Genomic DNA, 21,939 nt, shown 5'->3' with positions numbered 1-21,939 from the left:
AATACTAGGCTCAAAACTTCCATGCCTGTGGTTTTCAATGGTTGGTTCCAGGTTTTCCCCTTCCCTTTGACGTTGGTTCATAACAAGGTTCAAAGAAGGCCTATCATTAGTAACAAGTGGCAAGTCGAAACAGATCAAATGACATCCCATTCTGCCCCTCTTCCCAGGCCAAATAAAAGGGGCAAATAGCAGCCCTAGCTTAAGGCAGGCTAAATCTTGTTTTGGTTGGGGTTGAAAGAGGGGCCTTGTGTTCTCTTTGCTTCTGGACAGTTTTCCTATTTCTTCAAAGTTGCTGTTTGAAAAAGCCCTACTTTTACTAAAGGTTCTCAATACTCCATGAGCTTGTTTAGTTTCCATACTATTTTTTTATGGGGAGATTGTAACAACAGGAAGCCTCTGTGATCCACTATTTTGTCACAACTGTTCCTGTCCACTTGGAGCCAATCCAGGCATTCCCAGGTCATTTTCTAGACTATTGAATAGGACGGAACTGTCATATGTATACTTGTAGGGGTTTGCATATTTGAATGTTCACTAGCATGTTTTGCCTATGCATTGTCTTAAAAGCTTTCAAATATACACTCATCCTCCTAGACATCTAAGATGGTACAGTCCTCTGTGCCTGTTTCTGTTTTAAACAAAACAGACTGGTCTTGGCCATGGCAAAAGATAACTGGCTCAGCTTTTACAAAACCATTGCAGAGTGTGGGAGTAGAAAGACTGGTAGCTGGAGAAGTGGAGCTGTTATGATGGATTAGTAAGAAAACCTGTTTGAATCAAGTTCCCCATTGGTGTGTCACATTAATACAGAAAAATGCATACTAATTGACTGGTCTAACCATGAAACATTGTTAATGCAGTACTTTGCATTCATCAGGTTGCCAGCGGGACCAGTTGGCTGGCCCTTTGTAGGCTAGCTTTGTAGGAGCCTACATTTACAGTCCTGCTATCAAGGAATGTAACATTAAACCTTTGTGCGGGCCTTAGCATTGCATTTTCTGCTGGTTAAGAGATCTGAGGCAGGACAAGGAGCCATGAAAGCAATAAGTGTGTTTCTCTCTCTTTACCTGTAAAAACATGGAACAAAGCCAGTTACTTGAGTAACAGCTGTCCAGAACTTTAAAGAAGCAAGGGCTGGTCATAAAACTTCAATCCAACTTTCCCTTTTATCACAGGAGCCGAGGTTCCCACAAGGGACAGAACAGATGCACTTTTATGTTATTTGCTGTTGGAGTGTAACTTCTTGATGGGGAGTGAAAATTACTTAATTTCAAAGCTTTAAATTCTTCCCCTCCTTTCTCTTGGCCTTTCTAGGTTGGAGGGTAACCTGGCAAAGCACCAAGATGTCGCTTCACAACACGAGAGCCTCAGCTCTCCTTGCTTGGGTAAGATGCCTCTTCTTTATTCTTTATACCGGTAGCTGCTTAGGATGTGGCTACACCTTGTACTCTGGTGCCTTCTTTTCCCTCTGGGCTAACTGTGCTCTGTTATCCCTGTCCAAAGTACTTTGTGTGGCTGACACTTCCCTTTGCGGCACTGCGTTTTTGATCCAGCAGATCTTCCCTGCGAGAAACAAGTTCCTAAGATGTAAAACATGTTACCTTAGGAAAGGCGAAACTGGCAGTTGTAGCAAGAGGACCAGCTGCGTTTCAGTGACAAAACGGGCAATGAGATGTCCATAACTCAATTGTAGGGTATCTTTTTCTTTTTTCTTTTGTACACAGAAGGTTCTGGGTTCAGTCCCCAGAGTCTCCAGGTAGGGTTGAGGGAGACCTCTGCCTGAAGCCCTGGAGAGTGTTTAGTGTGCCAATGTGATTCAAGGCCTGATTGTAAGAATTGAAGCAGTGTAAATTTTAAGTTGTCATTTAACATGGTTTATTAGCCACATATGCTCCATTTTTTTTGGAAATGTGCATAGAAGTATTCATGGGAAACTAGATTTAAGTCAGCCCCCCCCCTTCCTGATTTATGTAATGGGTTTAAATCAATGGCACCCTGAGGAATATTTTCATTGGGGAGAGTTTCTTTCCTTGGATGCTCTGTGAAGCTTTCAGATATGCTTGAGATCAGTGTTGAGACCTTGGATTTCATCCAAAACTTTGAATTTGTTGCTTGCCTTTTTATCAGGAAAGGGGTGGAGGTGAGGAGTTGGACCTCTTTATGAATGCCTAAAAAGCTGGCACTTCCTAGATGTAATTGTCAGTTGCTCCCACTCCCTCAAACTCCTTAAAAGATATTGATGAGGTTTATGTATGTTTGGAAAAGGCCATAGTTAATGTGAGAGCTGTTTAAATTAAGTCTACTGTAACTAGGAAAATTTTTCAGATACCCCCAGACAGTCATGAAGAATGAGGGTTCATTGGAGCAATGTTGTTCAGTGGCTCCCACATGGAACTGTTTGCATTAGTTCCTACATGGGGTTAAGACACCAAGGCAGGGGGGAGTAAGAAAATCCTTGCTGAAACAATCTAAGTGCCTATCTGGTCCACCACTGTGGGCAGCCAGAGCCCTCTGAGAAGTTCACAAGCAGGATCTGAGAGCACCAGCCCTCTCCTACTGGTAACTGAGCCTGCTGTCTCTGATTCTGGAGGTAGCATATAGCCACTGGGACTTGTAGACTAAAACCCATGTAGAGTTGTATCAAGCAGGAGGCAAGGAAATTAAATAATGTGTACTTCTTCTGCGCCCTATTCCAAAGCCTCATGATCAGCTGTGATGTACCCATTAAGTTTTTTCTTTATGGCAGATGTGTAAGGCATATTCCTGTTGACTTGCTGAAAGCTATTATCTATCACTCATCTTTGTGTCTGATCTGAGATTCTTGCCTCTCCAAGCACAAGGTGTATGCAGTGCATTGCTAAGTGCTTGTATGTTTTCCTTATTGGGGTTTCCACCAAGCTTACATGTGGATAAACTGCAATTGGTACATCACCACAACTCTCAGAATTGATACACTGACTGAGCTTATTCCTTAACTTGCCAGCAAGTGGATTTCTAGCCTGTGATTTGATTCATCTTCTCTTCTTCAGGTGAACAGTCTGAAGCTGGATGATACCCTGAATTCATTGTCTCAGCTCCAAGACTGCAGCATTTTCATCAAGATAATCAACAAAATGTAAGAGGACACCTTTCCTTACTTGCTATACTGTGAAGTCAATGTGCATTGTAATGCTGTTGTTTTTTTAAGTCTTGTAGGGACAGAGGCTGAATGCTACAGCCAGTGAACAGCAGTAGCAAATAATGTACAAAAAGTGATCAGTATAACTGCTGGTCCAGTTCGAAAGCACATCAAGTGCAAGTAGATAAATAGGTACTGCTCCAGCGGGAAGGTAAACAGCATTTCCGTGTGCTGCTCTGGTTTGCCAGAAGGGGCTTAGTCATGCTGGCTACATGACCTGGAAGCTGTCTGCAGATAAACGCTGGCTCCCTCGGCCTATAGAGCGAGATGAGTGCCGCAACCCCAGAGTCGTCCACGACTGGACCTAATCGTCAGCGGTAACTTTACCTTTATAAATGCTAGTCATAAGGATGATCAAGTTTTGAGGAGCCCTGCAGGTGCATCCCCTGGTGCTGGAAAACCTTTCAGTTAGTTCCCATCCCTGGCTCCTCTAGTGCAGGGGTCTGCATCCTAAGGCCCATGGGCTACAAGCGGCCCACGGGGGTTGTTTAACCAGCCCACGGGCCGAGCCGCCTGCTCAGCGAGTCCCTGCGCGCTGCATTAAACCAGCGTGGGGACGGGGACTTGCTTCTGTGGTGCCGGAAATCGCACATGCGCAGACTCCAGAAATCGCATGTGCGTGTGTGGCTATCCGGCACATGGAGGGATCTCCACTGGAGTGAACAGGCCCAGGCGAGGTAAACCTTGCTGACCCCTGTTCTACTGCTTTTACCTCTATGCAGTAGGCCACTCTTTGCAGTAAAAAGTGTTTGGAAACCAGCTGCTTTAATAACGCACCCCCCTCCGAATGCTAGTACAGAATTATGTACTTGTGTAAATTCTCACTTCCCCATAGCCCTGACAGTGAGCTTCCTCCCTTCCAGTGTTGTTCAAGTGCATAGGTGATATCTGTAGCACTTTCATAGTCTTAGGAATAACCATAGTAGAACTCTGAGGTTTTAAGGAATTGTAGCCTGTTTGCTGTTGATTACATTCTTTGTCTCTTAATTGGATTCTGAATTAAATGCAGAACTTATTCTGATATAGTGTGTTTTTAGTTGATGGAAGTTATTTTTGTACTTTACATCCTTAGCTGGGACAGCCTCTCTTGACGCACCTTGGCTATTGTTACCTGTCCTGCTGGACAGCTGGAGTTGCGTTTAAGAAATGATTCCCAGTTGTGTAGGAGGAGGTGGTGAAGAGGACTTCCTGCAGAGCCTGTATTTACTCAAAGCCTCCTTAATCCCATTCCATCTGGTTTTGAACTCTGATAAACAAATCAATGAAACAAGCTGCCAGGCTAGGCACTTTGCCTGCACTGTAAGGACTTTGGTGTTTATGTAAAGGTTTGGGGAGGATGAGGAGACTCGGTTCAAAAACTGCAAATGATCTGTGCCTCAGTTTATGAAGTACTGTGTAAAAGGGGTGTCGGGTTTTCTTCTAAACCTCCTGCTGGATTTCAGGAATTAGTGGTTTCCCTCCACTGCAGTTCTGTATATACTTAATTTTCATCTTCCCTTGGTAATTGTTCTAGGAGCATATTGGAGGTGTGCAGGCAGCTTCACAATTTCTTCTGAAATGCTTGAAAGCCCAAGGCACCCTGGAATTCAGCTTATACTGCCCAGATACCATTTTAATGTTTTATCTGTCTGGTGTTTTCATACGCTAATATGCTTAAATTACTTTTCTACAAATTTACCCAAAGCAACATATAAGAATAAATGCTAACTACTAGAATGTTGCAGGCAACGAAACAATCACAAAACAAACAGGAGACAAAAGTCAGAACTCTAAAACATTAAAAGTACTGTTAAAATTTGTTTTAAAAGTGATATCCAAGTACTGATAAGAAGGTGCCGAACAATTTTGTTGGTGTTCCAAAAATGAGGTGCCATCATACTCTTCCCACCAGACCATGGAAGGTCTCAGACGTTAGTCACATGTGGGTGAAGGTGACCCTCAATGTACTCTGTCCCAAGGTGTTCGTCGCCCTGGATTCCTTTGGGAGGAAGGGCGGGATATGAATTGAATCATAATAAATTTGCTATTCTTTACCTACCTGGTTCAAGCACCTTGCAGTGAAGCAAATCCCTTCCTTGAATTTTTAGAGCTAACATTTTAATTCTTGGCAGTTTGCTGTGTCAGCATCTGAAGCTGTGTCAGACACTGCTGAGCAGCCTGAGCTCAGAGTAGATGAGTGTGGGTGCTTGGCTGAAAAAATGCCACTGACCAAACGTCCTAAAATTGTCACGCATGGAACTGGGATAGCTCACAAGTTGGTAGCGCATGATCCTCTTGATCTCAGGGTTGTGAGTTCAAGACCCACGTTTAGCAAAGGATTCCTGCATTGCAGAGGGTTGGACTAGATGGCCCTTGTGGTCCTTTTCCAACTCTGCAGCCCCATGATTCTCAGATAGTTGTTTCAGGCAGCATAGTACAGGGGTTATTCCAGGCCTGACTCTTAGTGTTGCAAACTTGAGAAGCAGCACAGTTGACTCCCCCTTGTGGCTCTTTTGGGTGCATCATTCTGCAGTCTCTGGTGGCCGTTGCTCACAATGTAAACAAGGAAGTAAACAGAATCTAATAGTTAGTAATTAAGTCTGGGGAGTTCTGCCTTTGGATGCAAAGGATAAGTGGAGGTCACTAGGGATAGCGACTGTCTTTCTGAGGGTTTTGTGTTCTGGTCTGTTTTAGTCTTGCAGTCTGATCATCAAGTCTTTCCTCCACCCACCGTTCCCAGTACGAACCCAGTCAAATGCTCCCATAGTTTCTGGTCATGCAGAGACACCAATGACATTGATAAGCAGGTGGCAATTGTGGAGTTTCCCACTGCTGCCTTTTCAAGAACAATCAGACCAGCCTTCCCCAACCTGGTGCCCTCCAGATGTTTTGGACTACAACTCCTATCAGGCTCATCATCATATGGCCATGATCATTGGGACTCATGGGAGTTGTAGTCCAAATCAACAGGAGAGCAATGGGGAGGGCTTGATTGGACAGCTTTAGGGACTGATACATCATTTAATCTTCTATGTTCATAGGAAGTCTATTTCAGATTGCTTTATGGTATGAATGCCCTTTACGAAGCAAGCAAAAAAAAATCCTTGACTTTGTCTTTTAGCTAGATCTCCTGCTTCATTAATGGCGTAATAGCTTAAAATATGCATATTCTTTTTCACTTAGTAACACTTATCCCTGCCCACAAATACACCAGCCTGCTTTGAATTGGAACTAGTTGTACCCAGACTACTTCCCTGTCCAGTTTCACAAGGGAAACGGCTACCGTTTTACCATGTTACATAGCTTCATGCTTCAAAGAGGTCTATTCTAGGTGCCACAGTAAACAGGCTGGGCTGTAGATGTGAACTGACTTAATGTGTGTCCCTCTTCCTCATTTGTTTCTGATTCTCATCATCCCTCTGGTCAAATAGTTCATCAGGAATGACTCTGTCTCTCTGTTAAAGTGCTTGCTTTGTTCTCTTCCAGTCATGGCTCTGAAGAGGGACGGGACCCTTTGCAGCAGAGTTTGCCAGATCGGGTTGCCTATGTCGTCTGCTTTCTCAAGAGTAAGAGCTCCTGCTACAGTGCCTCTTGGCTCTTTCTGAATTTAGATAATCTGTTGTCTACACATCAGCCTGAGCCTCCATCTGCCACACTCTCCAATGTGGAGGAAGCTGGCAAGCAAAGCTGTTGTTAATGCAGAAACTTCTTTACATTCTCCCGTGTTCCTAGAAGATGGATAGAGTTGGTGGCAAGAGTGGCAATTTTCCATACTGCACTGATTTTTCCCACTCATACAGTTAAAAATTACAAGAGTATATGAGCCTATGTGCAGCTCCCACAATGATTTTGTGAAGACTGAGCATTGGAAGAAAGTAGCCAGCAGGTCCCTCTACCCATGTAAGGCCAGGGGAGGGGAGGGGAATCAGCATGGCAAGACTTGCTAGGCTTAAGTTCCCCTTCTGCCTGCTGGTCTCCCTTGTGCAGGAGAGAAGAGAGAAAACTCAGCCAGAGACATTTAGCTGCCCAGAGGTGATCCTTACTTGCCTTGGGTCCACTTGGTGAAAGGCTATTTCAGGCCTGATCTCAGGTACAGTCCAAAGGTGCTCATGGCAAGCTGCCACAGCTAAAGAAGAGGAAGCCATTGGGACGCCTCTGCTGCTTCTAAACAGTAAATGCCCCAGAGCAGCTAAAAAGGAGAAGTGTACATAGATGTAAAGCAATCTAAGCTTTTGAGCCTAAATGGACAAAAATGTAGTGGCTACACTCCTTATTTTTGCAGCCAAAAACCTTCCTAGATCTTTTTGATAAACCACCCCTGCACTCCCAGTTTGGCAGCCTTCCACCTGAGGATGGGGTGTGGGTGGGTTCCATAGCTAGTCTAGACCTTTTCCTTGGGGTTGGTGCTGTGGTTGAATTCAAAGATGCCTTTTTAAAATTCACATTTCCTCCTTCCAGAACGCTGCAAGCACAAATCCTCAGCACAGAACTTGGTATCTGAGGAGAAGCTTCTAGCAGCAGAGGAGTTGGAGCTAGCCAAGGTATGCTCACACCTGCTGCTCTCTTTATTTAGGGGCTCAGGCTGGCAAGTTAAATCTCATTGTGGGAGATGGTGGTTAGCAGCGTCAAGAGGACATCCTGGAATGAGATTCTTAACGTGCCCCCAGAGGGTGAGAGGGTGGTGCTCAAACAGGGCTCAATAAATGCTAAAATGCATTTATTGCTAAAATGCTAAAATATATACTGTATTTTAAAGTCATCGGCAGAAGGCCAGGTAACACATTGCGGCTTATAAAAGGGGTGAGCGTAATGGTATGAAGGAGCAATCCACAGTACATTGCACATGAATAAAATTGGGAAAGGGAGAAATAAGGAACAATGTTATGCAGATGATGATTATATGGAAAGCAAAATAGAATATGAATATGTGACTTTTCTATTAAACTTTGAGGAGCAATATGCAGGATTAAAGTTAACCATCGGTGGATCATACGCCGCCTCCCCCCCCCCCACAAACTCCACCAGCCCTCTAGTTAAAGTTTACTGCATTATTCCAGCTGTCTGAACAGCACAGCATTCCAGTTTAAGAGAAGAACACAGCTCCCAATCCAGAGTGTATATTTGTGTGTTACTAGAAATCAGCACTGTCCAGGATATAGGATCCAGGAAAATTCAAACCGGAAATAAAGAGAAAAAGATAAAAGTCTGAACCTCTCTTAGGAACAAAATAATTAGAGGTGTGCAAAATGTATGTGAAAAACTCAGCATAGAAAAACTTAACCCAATATAAAATCATTACAGGCAGCAAGAATGGAATCTAAAAGCAAAGTTTTCTTCTCCGTGTCTGTTTTGGAGAAGAAATGAGTCACAGCACAAAAAGGCATTAGAAATAGCTAATGTGAAAAAGAGATGAAGCTAGGATGGAGTCCAGATATTCAATCAATCAATCAATCAATCAATTTGTGTCCCATCCCTCCTTCAAGGAGCTCTTAGTCTCCTCCCCACTTATCCTCACAACAACCCTGCAAGGCAGGTTAGGCTGAGAGGCAGTGACTGGCCCAGGATCACTCTTCACGGCTGAGTGGAGATTTGAACCCCGATCTCCCAGGTCCTAGTCTAACACACCAACAACTGTACCACATTAGAGAAACTTCCCTCTGTTGCCCAACATCCCAGAAGCCTTTCCTTGATCGCTGATTGATTCCTTTTCGCTCACAACAAAACTTGGTTCAATATGGATAAACACCTGCAGAAACAATTTTCCATTGTTTGAGCATTAATAGGATCCCAAGCCTTATCAGGGTATAGTGAGTCTCATGAAGGCATCCAGCACTGCTATCCCCATTTAATAATAGCAAATCCTTTATGTTCTTCACACTGACTGAGGCCTTAGGGAGGCTTTTAATGTTTTTAGGGAGGCTTTTAATGTTTAATTGTTTTATTTCATTTTTCTGTTGTAAGCCGCCCAGAGTGGCTGGAGAAACCCAGCCAGATGGGCGGGGTATAAATAAATTATTATTATTATTATTATTATTATTATTATTATTATTATTATTATTATCATTATCATTACCAGCTTCTCACAGACTCCAGCAAGGCAACATGATGACCATAAACAATATACAATATGAAAATCTTTATGGAATTTCTTCAAAACATCAAAAGTAATAAACTGAAATCTTTGAATGTCTTTAAATGAAGCGCGATGTCAGACTTTATCCGATGGAAAACAAGCTGTGAAGCTTTGTGTAAACAGCAAATATGATGTCCAACACTGAACAGTGATTCCGGATAATGACTACTGTTTTGTAGAATTCTTAATCAGTACAGTGGAAGGATATAGGATTGCTTCATTAACCCATCTTTTTTTCCAAATATGAAAATGCCAAATGCTATGGAACAGTGCTCATGTAATTATGGAGTCACTGGAAAATTACGCAGCAGTGGTGGAAAGATAGCAACCAATCCTGGATCGACGTCCAGCTTATTTTAAAAGGGTTCTAAGGACATCTGTAGAAAGCTCTATACATGACACCAGAGTTCATATCTTTGCATCTTCTGACTGGCAAAATGCACACTCTTGCCCTCCCTTTGTATGTGGCATGCGATGTTAACGTCACTCTGTCTCTGCCGTTCTTCAGGTGGTCATGCTGCTGTTTTACTATGCCTCCATGAGTGATAAGATTCCCAGAGAATGGACCACGGTTGAGTATGATCTCCAGGTAACTCAAACATTCTGCCTTCATCTGTAGAGGCCTTATCAGCTAAGTGACCTTTTGGAGCCTGCTAGGCATGGAAGAACCGTCTGTGGTGATGGTTGTGGGGTGGGTCACATTCCACAAAGGGTAGTCCAAGCAAAAGCTGCAAAGGGGAAAGCTTGCTTGAAGGGCAGGATACCTTCCTCTGGCTTTACATGTGACCAGAAGTGCCATTGGCTTGGAACCACAAGTAGGGAGGGCTGCATATTTCCTCCAGTGGGGGCATCTGGTTGGCCGCTGTGAGAAAAGCCATGTGCTGAACTAGAGGAGCCATTTGCCTCATCCATCAATGAAGGCTGCTCTTAGGTTCACAGTTGCTCAAGCTTCCCTGTCTCCTTCTCTTCCTCCTCCTCCTCCTCCTCCCTGTTCCTGCAGGCGGAGATGGCCAAGTCGCTGAACTTCATGTTGTACAACGAAGATTGCCTCGGTGAGAATCTGGAGACCTTCCTTCAAAAGAAAAGTAAGTGCCGGGTGAGCATGCGGGAGTGAAATACCTTCAGGGGCACGAGGCTGCCCTGCCGACTTCAGTGGCTCAACCTAGATCGGGCCACACTGTTTGATCTCATGGCTGCCCCACTGCAGGTTTGTTGGAACAGCAGTGAGCAGTGGGAGGGGGCAGCGGTTCCTATACAGCGAGTCTAAAGAGGATAAAGACTGAGTCACTAGTTGGGGGTGGCGTTATTTGGTGAGCTATCTGTTGAGATGCAAGTGTTCTTGGCGAGGTTAAGGCATTGGTTCAAAACCTACTGTCTGGCTTTTCCACAGGCTCTTTCAAAGCAAGTAGGAGCCAGGTGTAGGCATTAGCATGGCAGAATTTACAGAGGTGGGGAGAGTCAAAGGGAACGATGCTGGCTGAGCTCTTGCAAATTGGTTGGAGTGAGCAGGAGCTTTACTGGCCGGAGATACTGCATTGATGCAGAATACTGCTGTCCAGAGCTGGCTCAAGACTTACAGCCCTTATATGGAGGCTTCTGAAAAGCACTTCCCTGTGGAGGTACTCTGTCTTCTGGCCCATTGGCATGCAACATCTGCATGCCAGTGGTGCACATCTCCAGCCTCAATCAAGTTGTATGTTGTTCTTGTTGTTTAATCATTTAGTCGTGTCCAACTCTTTGTGACCCCATGGACCAGAGCATGCCAGGCACTCCTGTCTTCCACTGCCTCCCGCAGTTTGGTCAGACTTATGTTGGTGGCTTCGAGAACACTGTACAACCATCTCGTCCTTTGTTGTCCCCTTCTCCTTGTGCCCTCCATCTTTCCCAACATCAGGGTCTTTTCCAAGGATTCTTCTCTTCTCATGAGGTGGCCAAAGTATTGGAGCCTCAGCTTCAGGATCTGTCTTTCCAGTGAGCACTCAGGGCTGATTTCCTTCAGAATGGATAGGTTTGATCTTCTTGCAGCCCATGGGACTCTCAAGAGTCTCCTCCAGCACCATAACTCAAAAGCATCAATTCTTTGGCGATCAGCCTTCTTTATGGTCCAGCTCTCACTTCCATACATCACTACTGGGAAAACCATAGCTTTAACTATACAGACCTTTGTCGGCAAGGTGATGTCTCTGCTTTTTAAGATGCTGTCTAAGTTTGTCGTTGCTTTTCTCCCAAGAAGCAGGCGTCTTTTAATTTCATGACTGCTGTCACCATCTGCAGTGGTCAAGGAGCCCAAGAAAGTAAAATCTCTCACTGCCTCCATTTCTTCCCCTTCTATTTGCCAGGAGGTGATGGGACCAGTGGCCATGATCTTGGTTTTTTTGATCTTGAGCTTCAGACCATATTTTGCGCTCTCCTCTTTCACCCTCATTAAAAGGTTCTTTAATTCCTCCTCGCTTTCTGCCATCAAGGTTGTGTCATCTGCATATCTGAGGTTGTTGATATTTCTTCCAGCAGTCTTAATTCCAGCTTGGGATTCATCCAGCCCAGCCTTTCGCATGATGAATTCTGCATATAAGTTAAACAAGCAGGGAGACAATATACAGCCTTGTCCAGGCTTCGTCAGCCAACAAAAAAAAACACCTGAAACATTTTCTTCATAACCTGATTGATCTGTCCACTTAATAAACCGAATTGTTCGTTCCTTGAACTTCTTCAGCTGACCCAAACGGGGTGGGTGGGAGGTGCATGGACCCTGGGCTTAAGGTTTTGCTTTTGCTATTTTCTTTGCTGCTGCCAAGCTGGTTCTGACATTCTGCATACCCTCCCTATTTCTTCAGTGCCACAATCATCCAGTATCTCCAGCACCAGCTCGGAGGAAACCACCCCACCAAGGCGAGAGGTGCACTTCTTGAAGCTGCAGAAGGTCGCCTCTTCATCCAGCATGAATAAGTAAGTTATTGACGAGTTGCTTCCCAGGATTTGTGGTTGTGATTCCAGCAGTCTGATGCCACACAGGCAGATGGAAACCCTCCTTTCAGGGCACTTGCAGGAATTGATATGGCCCCTGCCTGGGGAAACTAAATTCTGTGCCAAGGGGACACCAAATCTCTGATCTAGACCTAACTAAGTTACTTGAGGCTTTCCCCTCAGTTTGTGAAGGTGGAATCTGGGTTTTTTGTAGAATTCTGAGTTGCCTTTGGAAGCGTGGAAATCGTGGTTTGCACAGAAACTGGCAGGGAGAGAATAAAGAGGTGGTGAAGAGATGATAAGGAGTTGCATAGGCAGTGAAGCCCCATACCATAATTATTATTAATAATTACTATTATTGCATTATCGCCTGCCCTTCACCAGCAGATTCCAGGTGGGTTATAACAATATAAGACACAGAACTGAAAACAGTTGGAAGGAAATTCAGTCGCAGGAATAGGCCGGGTTGTGAAAACATGTTGTACCTCTGGTGTCAAAGGCTGGGGTAAAGAGACTTCCGGGGTAGCCAGGTGAGGCCTGGGAACAGGGTTCTTCCTCCACCACAGACCCCCATGTGGCCAAGCTATGTGTCTGCTCAAAACAAAATTGGTGAATCCCAATGTGGGTGCAAGTGGGCTAAGAGACCTTAAATGTCAGTTTGGAAAGCGTATATGTGCCTGCTCAATTTATGTTTCTAGTGATATGCCCAAGGAAGGAGGTTACATTTAAGCCAACTTTAATGGAAGCTTCTAAAAATAGAAGATAATAACATAAAAATGTGTGTGAATGACAATATATCAAATATCATTTAGATTATAGAGTCAGCTGAGTAGGTGTAAGACTTCACAAGACCTTGGGTCTCTATGGTTCCTTAGATCACTTAATAACATTTTCATTAGATCTAGGTTCCCCCACTCCCACACAGTGTTTTTCTGGGGAACAGTTTGAAGGGAAACTCAGGAAAATACAGTGCATTCCCCTGAGACAGTTCTCTTTTAAGCAGCTCTCACTCCAGTTCTTCAAATAGTTCCAAGTAAAATTTTTAAAAGCAATGTTGTTAGGTTCTGCTTGAATGTCTGCTTCAGGGGAAGGGGCTGTAGCTTCATGGTAGAGGGCCTGCTTTACATTGAGGAAGCGCCAGGATCAGTCCTCACAGGCACCTCCAGATGAGACCCCTGCCTGAAATTCTGGAGAGCCACTGCCAGTCAGTGTAGGCCAGGCACCCCCAAACTGCGGCCCTCCAGATGTTTTGGCCTACAACTCCCATGATCCCTAGCTAACAGGACCAGTGGTCAGGGAAGATGGGAATTGTAGTCCAAAACATCTGGAGGGCCGAAGTTTGGGGATGCCTGCTGTAGGCTGTACTGAGCTGGATGGACCAATGGTTTGACTCAGGAACACAGGAAGTTGCCTCACACTGTCTGCCAAGAGGGGCCAGAAGAATTCTGGAAGCCTGATTGGGAGCAAGTGCTGCTGTCTGCCGTAATGGAAGGTGGTGCATGTCATAGAGTCTGAACTGTGTCCACTTCTTGGCACTCTCTTTGTGATCTCACAGAGGGGCTTGTTCAGCTGGGCTCTCATTGTTGTCTGCAGTTGGAACTGCGGCTGTCACTGACATTGGCCATTCTCTCGTTGGCTGAGTGGCATGGGATAAGCCGAGATTTGAACTCTGCTTCAACCTCTTTGCACCTTGCATGGTGGTATCCCTGGCTCTCCATTGCTAGTATTTGCTGAACTTGAGCAGAGAGGAGCTGGGAACAGATGCCAGCGTTGTCTTGCTCTAGATGCTCTTCCCTGTTGCAGATGCGGGGATGGCTTTCTAAGACCATATCACCATGTCCTGTAGCCTGAGTGTGCTTAGCACAGCATGCTTAGAGACATTGCAAAGCACATCTCTTTGTGTGTCAGCTAGATAAATAGGATGGCTGGGTCATGTTTCTTGGCACAATGCAGAATTTTTTAATAGCGCTTGTAGAATCTGAATGGTTAACCATTTATACTTGTTTCCTTTTTCGATGACATAACACAAACCACGTTTTGCTCAGCAAGAGTTTTGTGCAAGCATCTTTCACATTTAAAAAATAAAAATTCAAATGCAGATGGCTGGTACTTCTTTGCAGGTGGCTCCCTGGCTCCTCTGCCTCTCCTATGGGTGACATCATGCATTCACCCCAGTTTCAGATAAGGAAGCTGAAGAAGCTGCTGGAAGAAGAGAGAGAAAATAGAGATGAGCTGGAACACGAGCTGGCAGAGAGCCGAAAGCTCGTTGATGAAAAAGGTGAGGGGGTCAGCCCCTGGAGTGGAGTGGTTGCTACCAGGGACGCTGAGACAAGCCGAGCCCTTTTCTCAAGCACTTTTTGTAGGAAGAAGCAATGAAAGTGCTCCTGAACCTCTCAGTTGCAGGAAAAGAGGGTGGTAGCAGTGAACCATCAGGGGATGGGTGTGACAGCAAAAGCAATGCTAGCAGTTCCTTGGAGACCGTTGATGTATTTGTAGGTGTATTATTTTTTTTCTGCTGTTTTCACTGATGTTGTATGGCTGCCCTGGGCTCCTAGAGGGAGGTTGGGACGAAAAATCATTATTAATAACTGTTGCACGACACTCCAATCTCAGCGGGCGAGACTCCAGTGGTTCCAGGTCCGCTTACCCAGGGTTTGTGTTTCCTTTTGGAAATCAGGCACGGCTCAGACTGTGGTGTCTTTAGGATATATGGTTTGTTTACGCATATATACGACCTAAACCTGTGATGGAGTGACTCAGGGCATTAGCACCCCAGAGGGCCTTGCTTGCATAGCTGCAGCTTTGAATTCAAACAAATTCACACCATGTGCTGACCCTCTCTCCAGCTTGCTGCTTTTGCCAGTCTGCAACCTTTTTTCCTCGCTAGGTCACATTGCAGCCAACCCTAAAGACTCCACTTTAAACTCTCCCTCTGTCTTCTAACCAACTCTCTCCTTTGCCATTGGCCCAGAGCCCCCTCCTTGGTTTTTCTAATGGCTCATTACCTTCCCATTGTTCTCTAAATGGCCCATCTCCCAAGCGCTTACCTCAGGCATAGGCAAACTCTGGCCCTCCAGATGTTTGGCTCTACAATTCCCATCATCCATAGCTAACAGGACCAGTGGTCAGGAATGATGGGAATTGTAGTCCCAAACATCTGGAGGGCCGGAGTTTGTCTATGCCTGGCCTACCTCATCAGGAAAATGGCTTCTATTTTAACATTTGCCTTGATTAAGTCCCAACCCCTACTGAACCCAGGAGTTTTAGGGGAGTCTGGTACCCACAAGTGCATAACATAATAATCTTAACTAGAAGGAATATGATCTAGATAAGAACTAGATGATCTGTTAGGATCCTAATGGAACTTTCCATGGACTAGAATCTAAAATCCTGCTGCTAATTGTGGTCAGCTGTAGATCCATCCAACAAACCTCTTTACTGGCCCCACCAGCTCTCCTTTCTGTTAAAGAGGGTAGACCCAAACACCCTCGCTCACCTTCCTCCAAATTCTGCAGTCAGATTAAATTTCTGCAAAGTGAGCAAGTTGCCTAATCCTGCATTCAGATGCCATTGTTATTTGTCTTTGTTCCCTGTGCTGCTCTGTCTGTTGTGCAACCCTGTTGTTGGGTTGCTTGGAGGCAGAGCAACACACATCCAGAGTTGCTGTGTCTGGATGGAGAGGAGCCTGGTTGCTGTACAGGGGGAAGCCACCACGTGCCTTTTAGTTTCTGAATAATCCGTGTCCTCTCTTCTCCCCTCCTGCTTCAGAAACGCGGATCCTGGTGATGAAGCAGCGGATCGACCGCCTGACTCTCCTACATGAGAGGCAAGCAGCGGATCAGCTGGAATCTAAAGAAATGGAGGAACTCAGAGAAAAAAACGAGAGGTACTTCCTCCCTTGGGCTGAGAACCCCTCTGGTTCTCTTCATTTTGAGTCTTGCTCACTGCTTTGAAGACTTGAGTCGAAAAGTTGGATAGAAACCTACTAAATACGGTAATATTGATTTGCTCTGTTGGACTTTCCTGGCTCAGATTTGGGGTGCTGGGTTGCTTTGAAGAAGACTTCGCTGGGTAAGAAAATAGTGTTGGCCTCTGGCTTCACCTGCTGGTCAAAGGTGGTGAGGACACCTTGGGAATTAGGCAGCTCCCACAGTGTACCTCCGTTATTCCTATCTTTAATCGAAGCAGCCAGGGTCTCTCCTTAGCTCCTGCCCTTTTCATTATCCTTATTTGTCTTATTATCTTACTTGTTTTTACTGCCCATCACTATTTATTGTTGCTGTTTCGGCCTTTAGTGCCTTCCTTGCCATGACTGGTGCCTTTGCCTTAAAAGGCTCTAACCAACTTGCTCTCCATCCTCCTAGCATCTTTGCGTATCTTGTCTACCCTCCACATTGTCCTTTCTATCAGCTATGAAGCTCGTTCACTGACCCAGGGCTAGTCGCTGTCTCTGACTTAACCTGCCTCGTAGCATTATTGTCAAGAAAAAGTGCAAAGGATCCATGTGCATTTGCTCTAGCCCAGCTCCTTGAAAGAAAGGAGAGGGAGGAAAGGCCATCAGTGCTCTAGGGACTGTGCCACTGCTGTGGTGTTACAGTATCTGGCACATGGGTTAGTTACAGGTAGGTGTTGTTGTTTAGTCATTTAGTCGTGTCCGACTCTTCGTGACCCCATGGACCATAGCACGCCAGGCACTCCTGTCTTCCACTGCCTCCCGCAGTTTGGTCAAACTCATGTTCGTAGCTTCGAGAACACTGTCCAACCATCTTGTCCTCTGTCGTCCCCTTCTCCTAGTGCCCTCAATCTTTCCCAACATCAGGGTCTTTTCCAAGGATCCAAGTAGCCGTGTAAAAATATTCCTTCCAATAGCACCTTAGAGACCAACTAAGTTTGTCACAAGAAAGCTCATACCAATGACAAACTTAGTTGGTCTCTAAGGTGCTACTGGAAGGAATTTTTTAATTTTGTTTTGGCACATGGGTGCCATTTATGAAACAGCTGAGAGAGTCATTTGCAAATCTGTTCTCTAGGCACACCTGGCTTATGATCGCCTTCAGCTGCTTGGGGTTGATTCTTATTTAAAACAGCTGAGAATTATTCTCTTCCTCCTTCAGACTTGTTTGTAGCTGACATTCAGTGGGGAGAGAGGAGGGTGGCATGTCTTCTTTCCCCTCATTTACTGTCCCCTCTCTCAAGCTCCTGATCATTCACTCGGAAGGGGGAAGATGTGGAATCTTGGTCCCTATTATATCCTAGAGATCCATGGTAAGCAGGAGCTGATGTGCTCAGTCTAGGGCAGGGTTTCCCAAACTTGGGTCTCCAGCTGTTTTGGGACTACAATTCCCATCATCCTTGACCACTGGTTCTGCTAGCTAGGGATGATGGGAGTTGTAGTCCAACAAAAGCTGGAGACCCAAGTTTGGGAAACCCTGGAATAGGATTTGTTGGCCCTCTGCTGTTGCTTTGACTAGACCCCCCTTTCAGAAGTTGACTTGGGACCTGACTGAGGGATGCTGGTTTGTCAGCCCCAAAGAGCCTTGCGCATGGCATCTTTCAAAGTCTGCTGTATTGGACTTTGGATTTCATAGTACTTAAAGGGAGCTGAGCTGTTCTAAGCATGGAGCTCCCTCAAGAAGTCTTAGCAGCAGCAACCCTTAAAAGCTGTGGAGCAAGGCAGGCAACCAGGCTGTCTTTCAACCCAAAGAGCTCTCGGCCTTGTAGTGGAGGTTCAAGCCCTGCCTGTATGTTGCCTGCTTCCTACAATCATAGAATCATAGAGTTGGAAGGGACCCCAAGGGTCCTCTAGTCTAGCCCAACCCCCTGCATTGCAGGAATCTCAGCTGAAGCATCCATGACAGATGACCATTCAACCTCTGCTTAAAAACCTCCAAGGAAGGAGGTGATCCACACCCTGTGTTGGGAGAGGTTCCCTGAGCTGCTGCCCTGCTCTTTGCTCCAGAGCCCATGCCAAGGCAACGGAGCCCTCATGCCCAGAAGCCACTCTTGCCCTCAAGTAGCGCTCTTGCTTCTTTTCATGCCTGCCTCCCTCTCTTTCTCCCTCAGCCTCCTCATGCGCCTGCATGAGACACTGAAGCAGTGCCAAGACCTGAAAACTGAAAAAGGCCAGATGGACCGGAAAATCAACCAGCTCTCAGAAGAGAATGGGGACCTCACTTTCAGGGTACGTAAGCACCTGTTTTCTATTGCTGCTGCCGCCTCGTAGTCTCCAAATGCGGGGTGGGGGTGGGGGTGGGTGGGGAGAGGCACGCTTATACTGGACCTGCAGGCTTCCGTTTTGGAAAGGAACTCAGCGAGGTTGAGGTATTGCCTCTGCCTGCCTGGAACTCGGGTGACCCTTGATTCTTTTGCTGCGCCTTGAGATCCCAGAAAGGGTTCGCTGAGTTTTGGTCTTGGAGCAGAAAGGCATTGAGGTGGCACCCTGGAGAAATGTGGCCCGTTCTTGACTCATGTGTGGTAAGACCACAGGGAATCTTGAACTCAAGTGGTTATTTCATTTATTTATTTAAAATATTTCTATCCTGCCCTTCATCTATACAAATAGCAAGAAACAGTACAAAAAAACCATCTAATAATTACAAAACACAGCATCAGAATAAAGAGAGGCAAGGGAAAACTACAGCGGCAGAGCGGGTTACACAAGTCCCCATGTGAAGGCCTTAGAGGAACTTGTGGTTCCCTTACACAGAGTCAGGCCACTGGTCCATCTTGTCTGCTCTGACTGGCCGTGGTTCCCTGGGACCCTCAGGCAGACAGAGAGGTCTCTTCCCCATTACCTGAGACCATCTTAACTATAGCCAGGGATTAGACCTGCAACATGCTGGATGTAAAGGATGGACTCCACCCTGAGTTAAGAGGCCCTTCCTGTAAAACCTCGGTCCCCCAATCCAATGCCCCTTAGCAATGCTTATGCTTGTCTTTGAATTGAACACAGGGACCTCAGAGGAATCCCAACAAGGCCGACTGAGCTTATAACCACCTGTATTCCACTAGGAGTGTTAATACTGTTAACTTAGGTAATTTAGATTGAAATAATAACTTAGTTTCTGGAGTTCAGAGGCTTTATTGATGCAGGAACTATTAATAGGATTAGTGGAGCTGCGAGAGATGAAATTTTCCATCTTGTCTCAACAAGCTGGGACAAAACAGCAATAAAATTGCTCAGCTTTTAAGGGGTGGAGTTAGCCTATAGAGATTTACAAGCAAGTGCAGGCAAGGTTGCTAGACAAATGGTGTCCTTGTGTGGTTTAAAGTAACACATGAATTGTCTTAGAAGTTCATTGAGAAGGAAATGTTATTTGCTTGTCTCCAACAAATGCCAGCCATGTTTTGCTGCTGCCTTTTCTGCATGTTTCATTACACACTTGCAGTAGAGGGTTTGTTCTGCACAGTCTGCCACAATTTCAGAGCAGGGGAGTTTGTACCAGTGCTAAAGACAAAGGGAGCAAGTGTCAAATACTGTAAAGCCTTTCCCTGTTTTTGCAACACAGCTGCGGGAAATTGCTCACGTTCACACGGAACTGCAGGAAGCCATGAATGAGCTCTCGGAAGAGCACAACACAGCTCTAAGGGAATGGGAGGAGCAGAGGAGCCGTCGGGAGATGGAGCTGAGCAGTGCCCTCAATGAGAAGGTTAGTGGGCAGGAAGAGACACCCCCCTTCCATCCCCAGAGGGGTAAGGCCAGGAGGTCTGCTCTCCTCATCCACATAGTCATCACTGTCATTGATTTTCTGCAATAAATGATGCTTCAGCCTGCTAACAAATACACAATTTCACCAAGCTACAAAATACAGGATTTTTTAAATAACTTAATAGAAATGTCTCGTTAACAAATAATCAAATTAAACAACCCCCCTCTAATTCATAAGAAGGCTGAACAACAAAATAACAAATATTAAACAGCAAAAACGATGTGCCACCAAAATTAAATCTTGGCCCCAAGAGAAGCCCCTAAACAGCCCCCTGCCCTGATTGCCTCTAGACATCCTGGGCAGTGTGTTTCTCTGGACTGGCAGGTAAGGTGGCCTCTGGCAACTTCATCAGCAGCTTTTGTAGTTGGGATCAGTCTTGGCCTTCCGAGGCAGAGTGGAAATTGACCAGCAAAGTAAGGAGCAGGTTCGATTGGCTACTTCAGCAGTAGCTTTTATAGCCCATAATAGGAATGGCATGAAGAAGTAGTGTGCCATTTGTACATCCTACAGTGTGCTGAAAAGGGATTTGTAACAACACGGATTGACTTCCCAGGGCCTCTGCTTCTGGTCAGGGATATTTGCCTTTCAACAGATGCTTCTGTGATGCTTCCTGGGCTCTGAATATGCTCAAAACATAGTTGCTGCCTATGGCTGCCACTTCCGTTGTGCTCTTCCCCGGGAAGAGCTATTTAAGGAGGTTGTGGGTATGTGCAGAAATGGTGGTGGCTGTTCAGTTGTTGTGCTTCACACATTTCACTCATGGAAGCCTGGCCAGGAGTTCTAACAAGCAGGGAGCCCTCCCCCTTGACGGAGAGGAGGTCATCCCTGGGCTCAGTCTTGGGCAACAGGAGTTTGTGTAGGGGGGGGGGAGTGAGTTGCAGATAAGTAGTGTGGCTTTTTCCTTGTTGGACACCACACAGCCACATGGGTAGATCCCTGGAAAAGTTCACTAGATGGAAAGGAGGAGGCACTGTGTGCTCATTGCCCATGGTCCTTTGCCTCCCTGGACCAGAAGAGGTGTGAGCAGGTGCATCTGCCTCCAGCAGTCAGAGGTGATGCGGTCCTCTGTGGCGGTGGCTGGTTAGGGGTTGGACCAACTGGGTTGATGGTTCTTTTCAACTGGTTCCACAATGCCATTCCCCACCTGTGTCTTGTTCTCCAGAGGTGCTTGGAAGAGAAGCTGGAGATTCTGCAGGGAAAGTACTCCTTGCTGGAGGACCAGATGGCGAAGCTGAGGGAGACCACTTCCTTGCCAGAGAAAGGAGAGGTCATGGGTGACATTCTGAAGGTAGGAGCAGGGCCCTGGCGAGACGGATCCCAGTAGAGAAATGTCACTTGTCACCGGGGGGGGGGGGGCAGGGCGGTCAGGTGGCTCGCTCCGTGAAACCCTTGATAACGCCGTGTCACCAACTAGTTGAACTGCATTGTTGTATAAAAAGGAGTGCATATTTCAGGTGCCACATAACACCCCTTCCGCATTTGTAAGAACTCTCTTATCTTTTTGTGTGGCAGCACCTGCACTTTGGAACTCCCTGCCTGTTGACGTCAGGCAGGCACCTTCACTGAACCCTTTTCAGTGCCTGCTAAAAACAGTATTGTTTAGACAAGCCTACCCAGATGTTTAGAAAGTTGAAGCAAATGTTAATCTGTTTTTAGTCTATTGTTCTTTTAACTTTCCGAATGTCCCCAAAATCGTTGCTAATTTTTCTTGGTGATAATTTCGTTTTGTCTATTTTTTTGGGTAAGCCACTCTGAGGGTATGTGTTTTTCCACAACCAAGCAGTGCATAAATTTTTACGAAATTATAAAAAGGGATGTTCTTGAATAAAATATACATTCATATTCATTCCATGTCTGCAGAACAGATATTTTTGTTGAATAAGAGGTGGGGTAACTAATGTTGCCCAATGGACTGGATGAAAAAGTGGCCAAACTCAGCTGACAGGCATTTGGTGCCAAATTCAAACTGCCAAATG

The 21,939-nt window shown here is 45.7% G+C and overlaps 1 protein-coding gene across 17 annotated transcripts in view; it reads left to right on the top strand.

Annotated features, from left to right (window-relative positions):
* The window catches only part of NUMA1 (nuclear mitotic apparatus protein 1), a 72,208-nt gene that overhangs the window by 30,724 nt on the left and 19,545 nt on the right, over window positions 1–21,939 (top strand). For all 17 annotated transcript variants that reach the window (XM_060273971.2, XM_060273970.2, XM_088668481.1 and 14 more), the window contains 12 exons: window positions 1,315–1,385; window positions 3,030–3,115; window positions 6,644–6,723; window positions 7,616–7,698; window positions 9,799–9,879; window positions 10,291–10,375; window positions 12,125–12,236; window positions 14,375–14,532; window positions 16,023–16,140; window positions 18,318–18,435; window positions 19,763–19,903; window positions 21,126–21,251. In XM_060273971.2, coding sequence (XP_060129954.2) covers window positions 1,344–1,385; window positions 3,030–3,115; window positions 6,644–6,723; window positions 7,616–7,698; window positions 9,799–9,879; window positions 10,291–10,375; window positions 12,125–12,236; window positions 14,375–14,532; window positions 16,023–16,140; window positions 18,318–18,435; window positions 19,763–19,903; window positions 21,126–21,251 — 1,230 coding nt within the window. In that variant the 5' untranslated portion in view covers window positions 1,315–1,343. The remainder of the gene's footprint in view (window positions 1–1,314; window positions 1,386–3,029; window positions 3,116–6,643; window positions 6,724–7,615; window positions 7,699–9,798; window positions 9,880–10,290; window positions 10,376–12,124; window positions 12,237–14,374; window positions 14,533–16,022; window positions 16,141–18,317; window positions 18,436–19,762; window positions 19,904–21,125; window positions 21,252–21,939) is intronic.

This window comes from Zootoca vivipara, chromosome 4, assembly GCF_965207765.1.
Source record: "Zootoca vivipara chromosome 4, rZooViv2.hap1.1, whole genome shotgun sequence".
In the NCBI taxonomy this organism is placed as follows: Eukaryota; Metazoa; Chordata; class Lepidosauria; order Squamata; family Lacertidae; genus Zootoca; species Zootoca vivipara.
The sequence above is the reverse complement of the archived record's forward strand: the minus strand, read 5'-3'. Positions and strand labels throughout refer to the sequence as shown.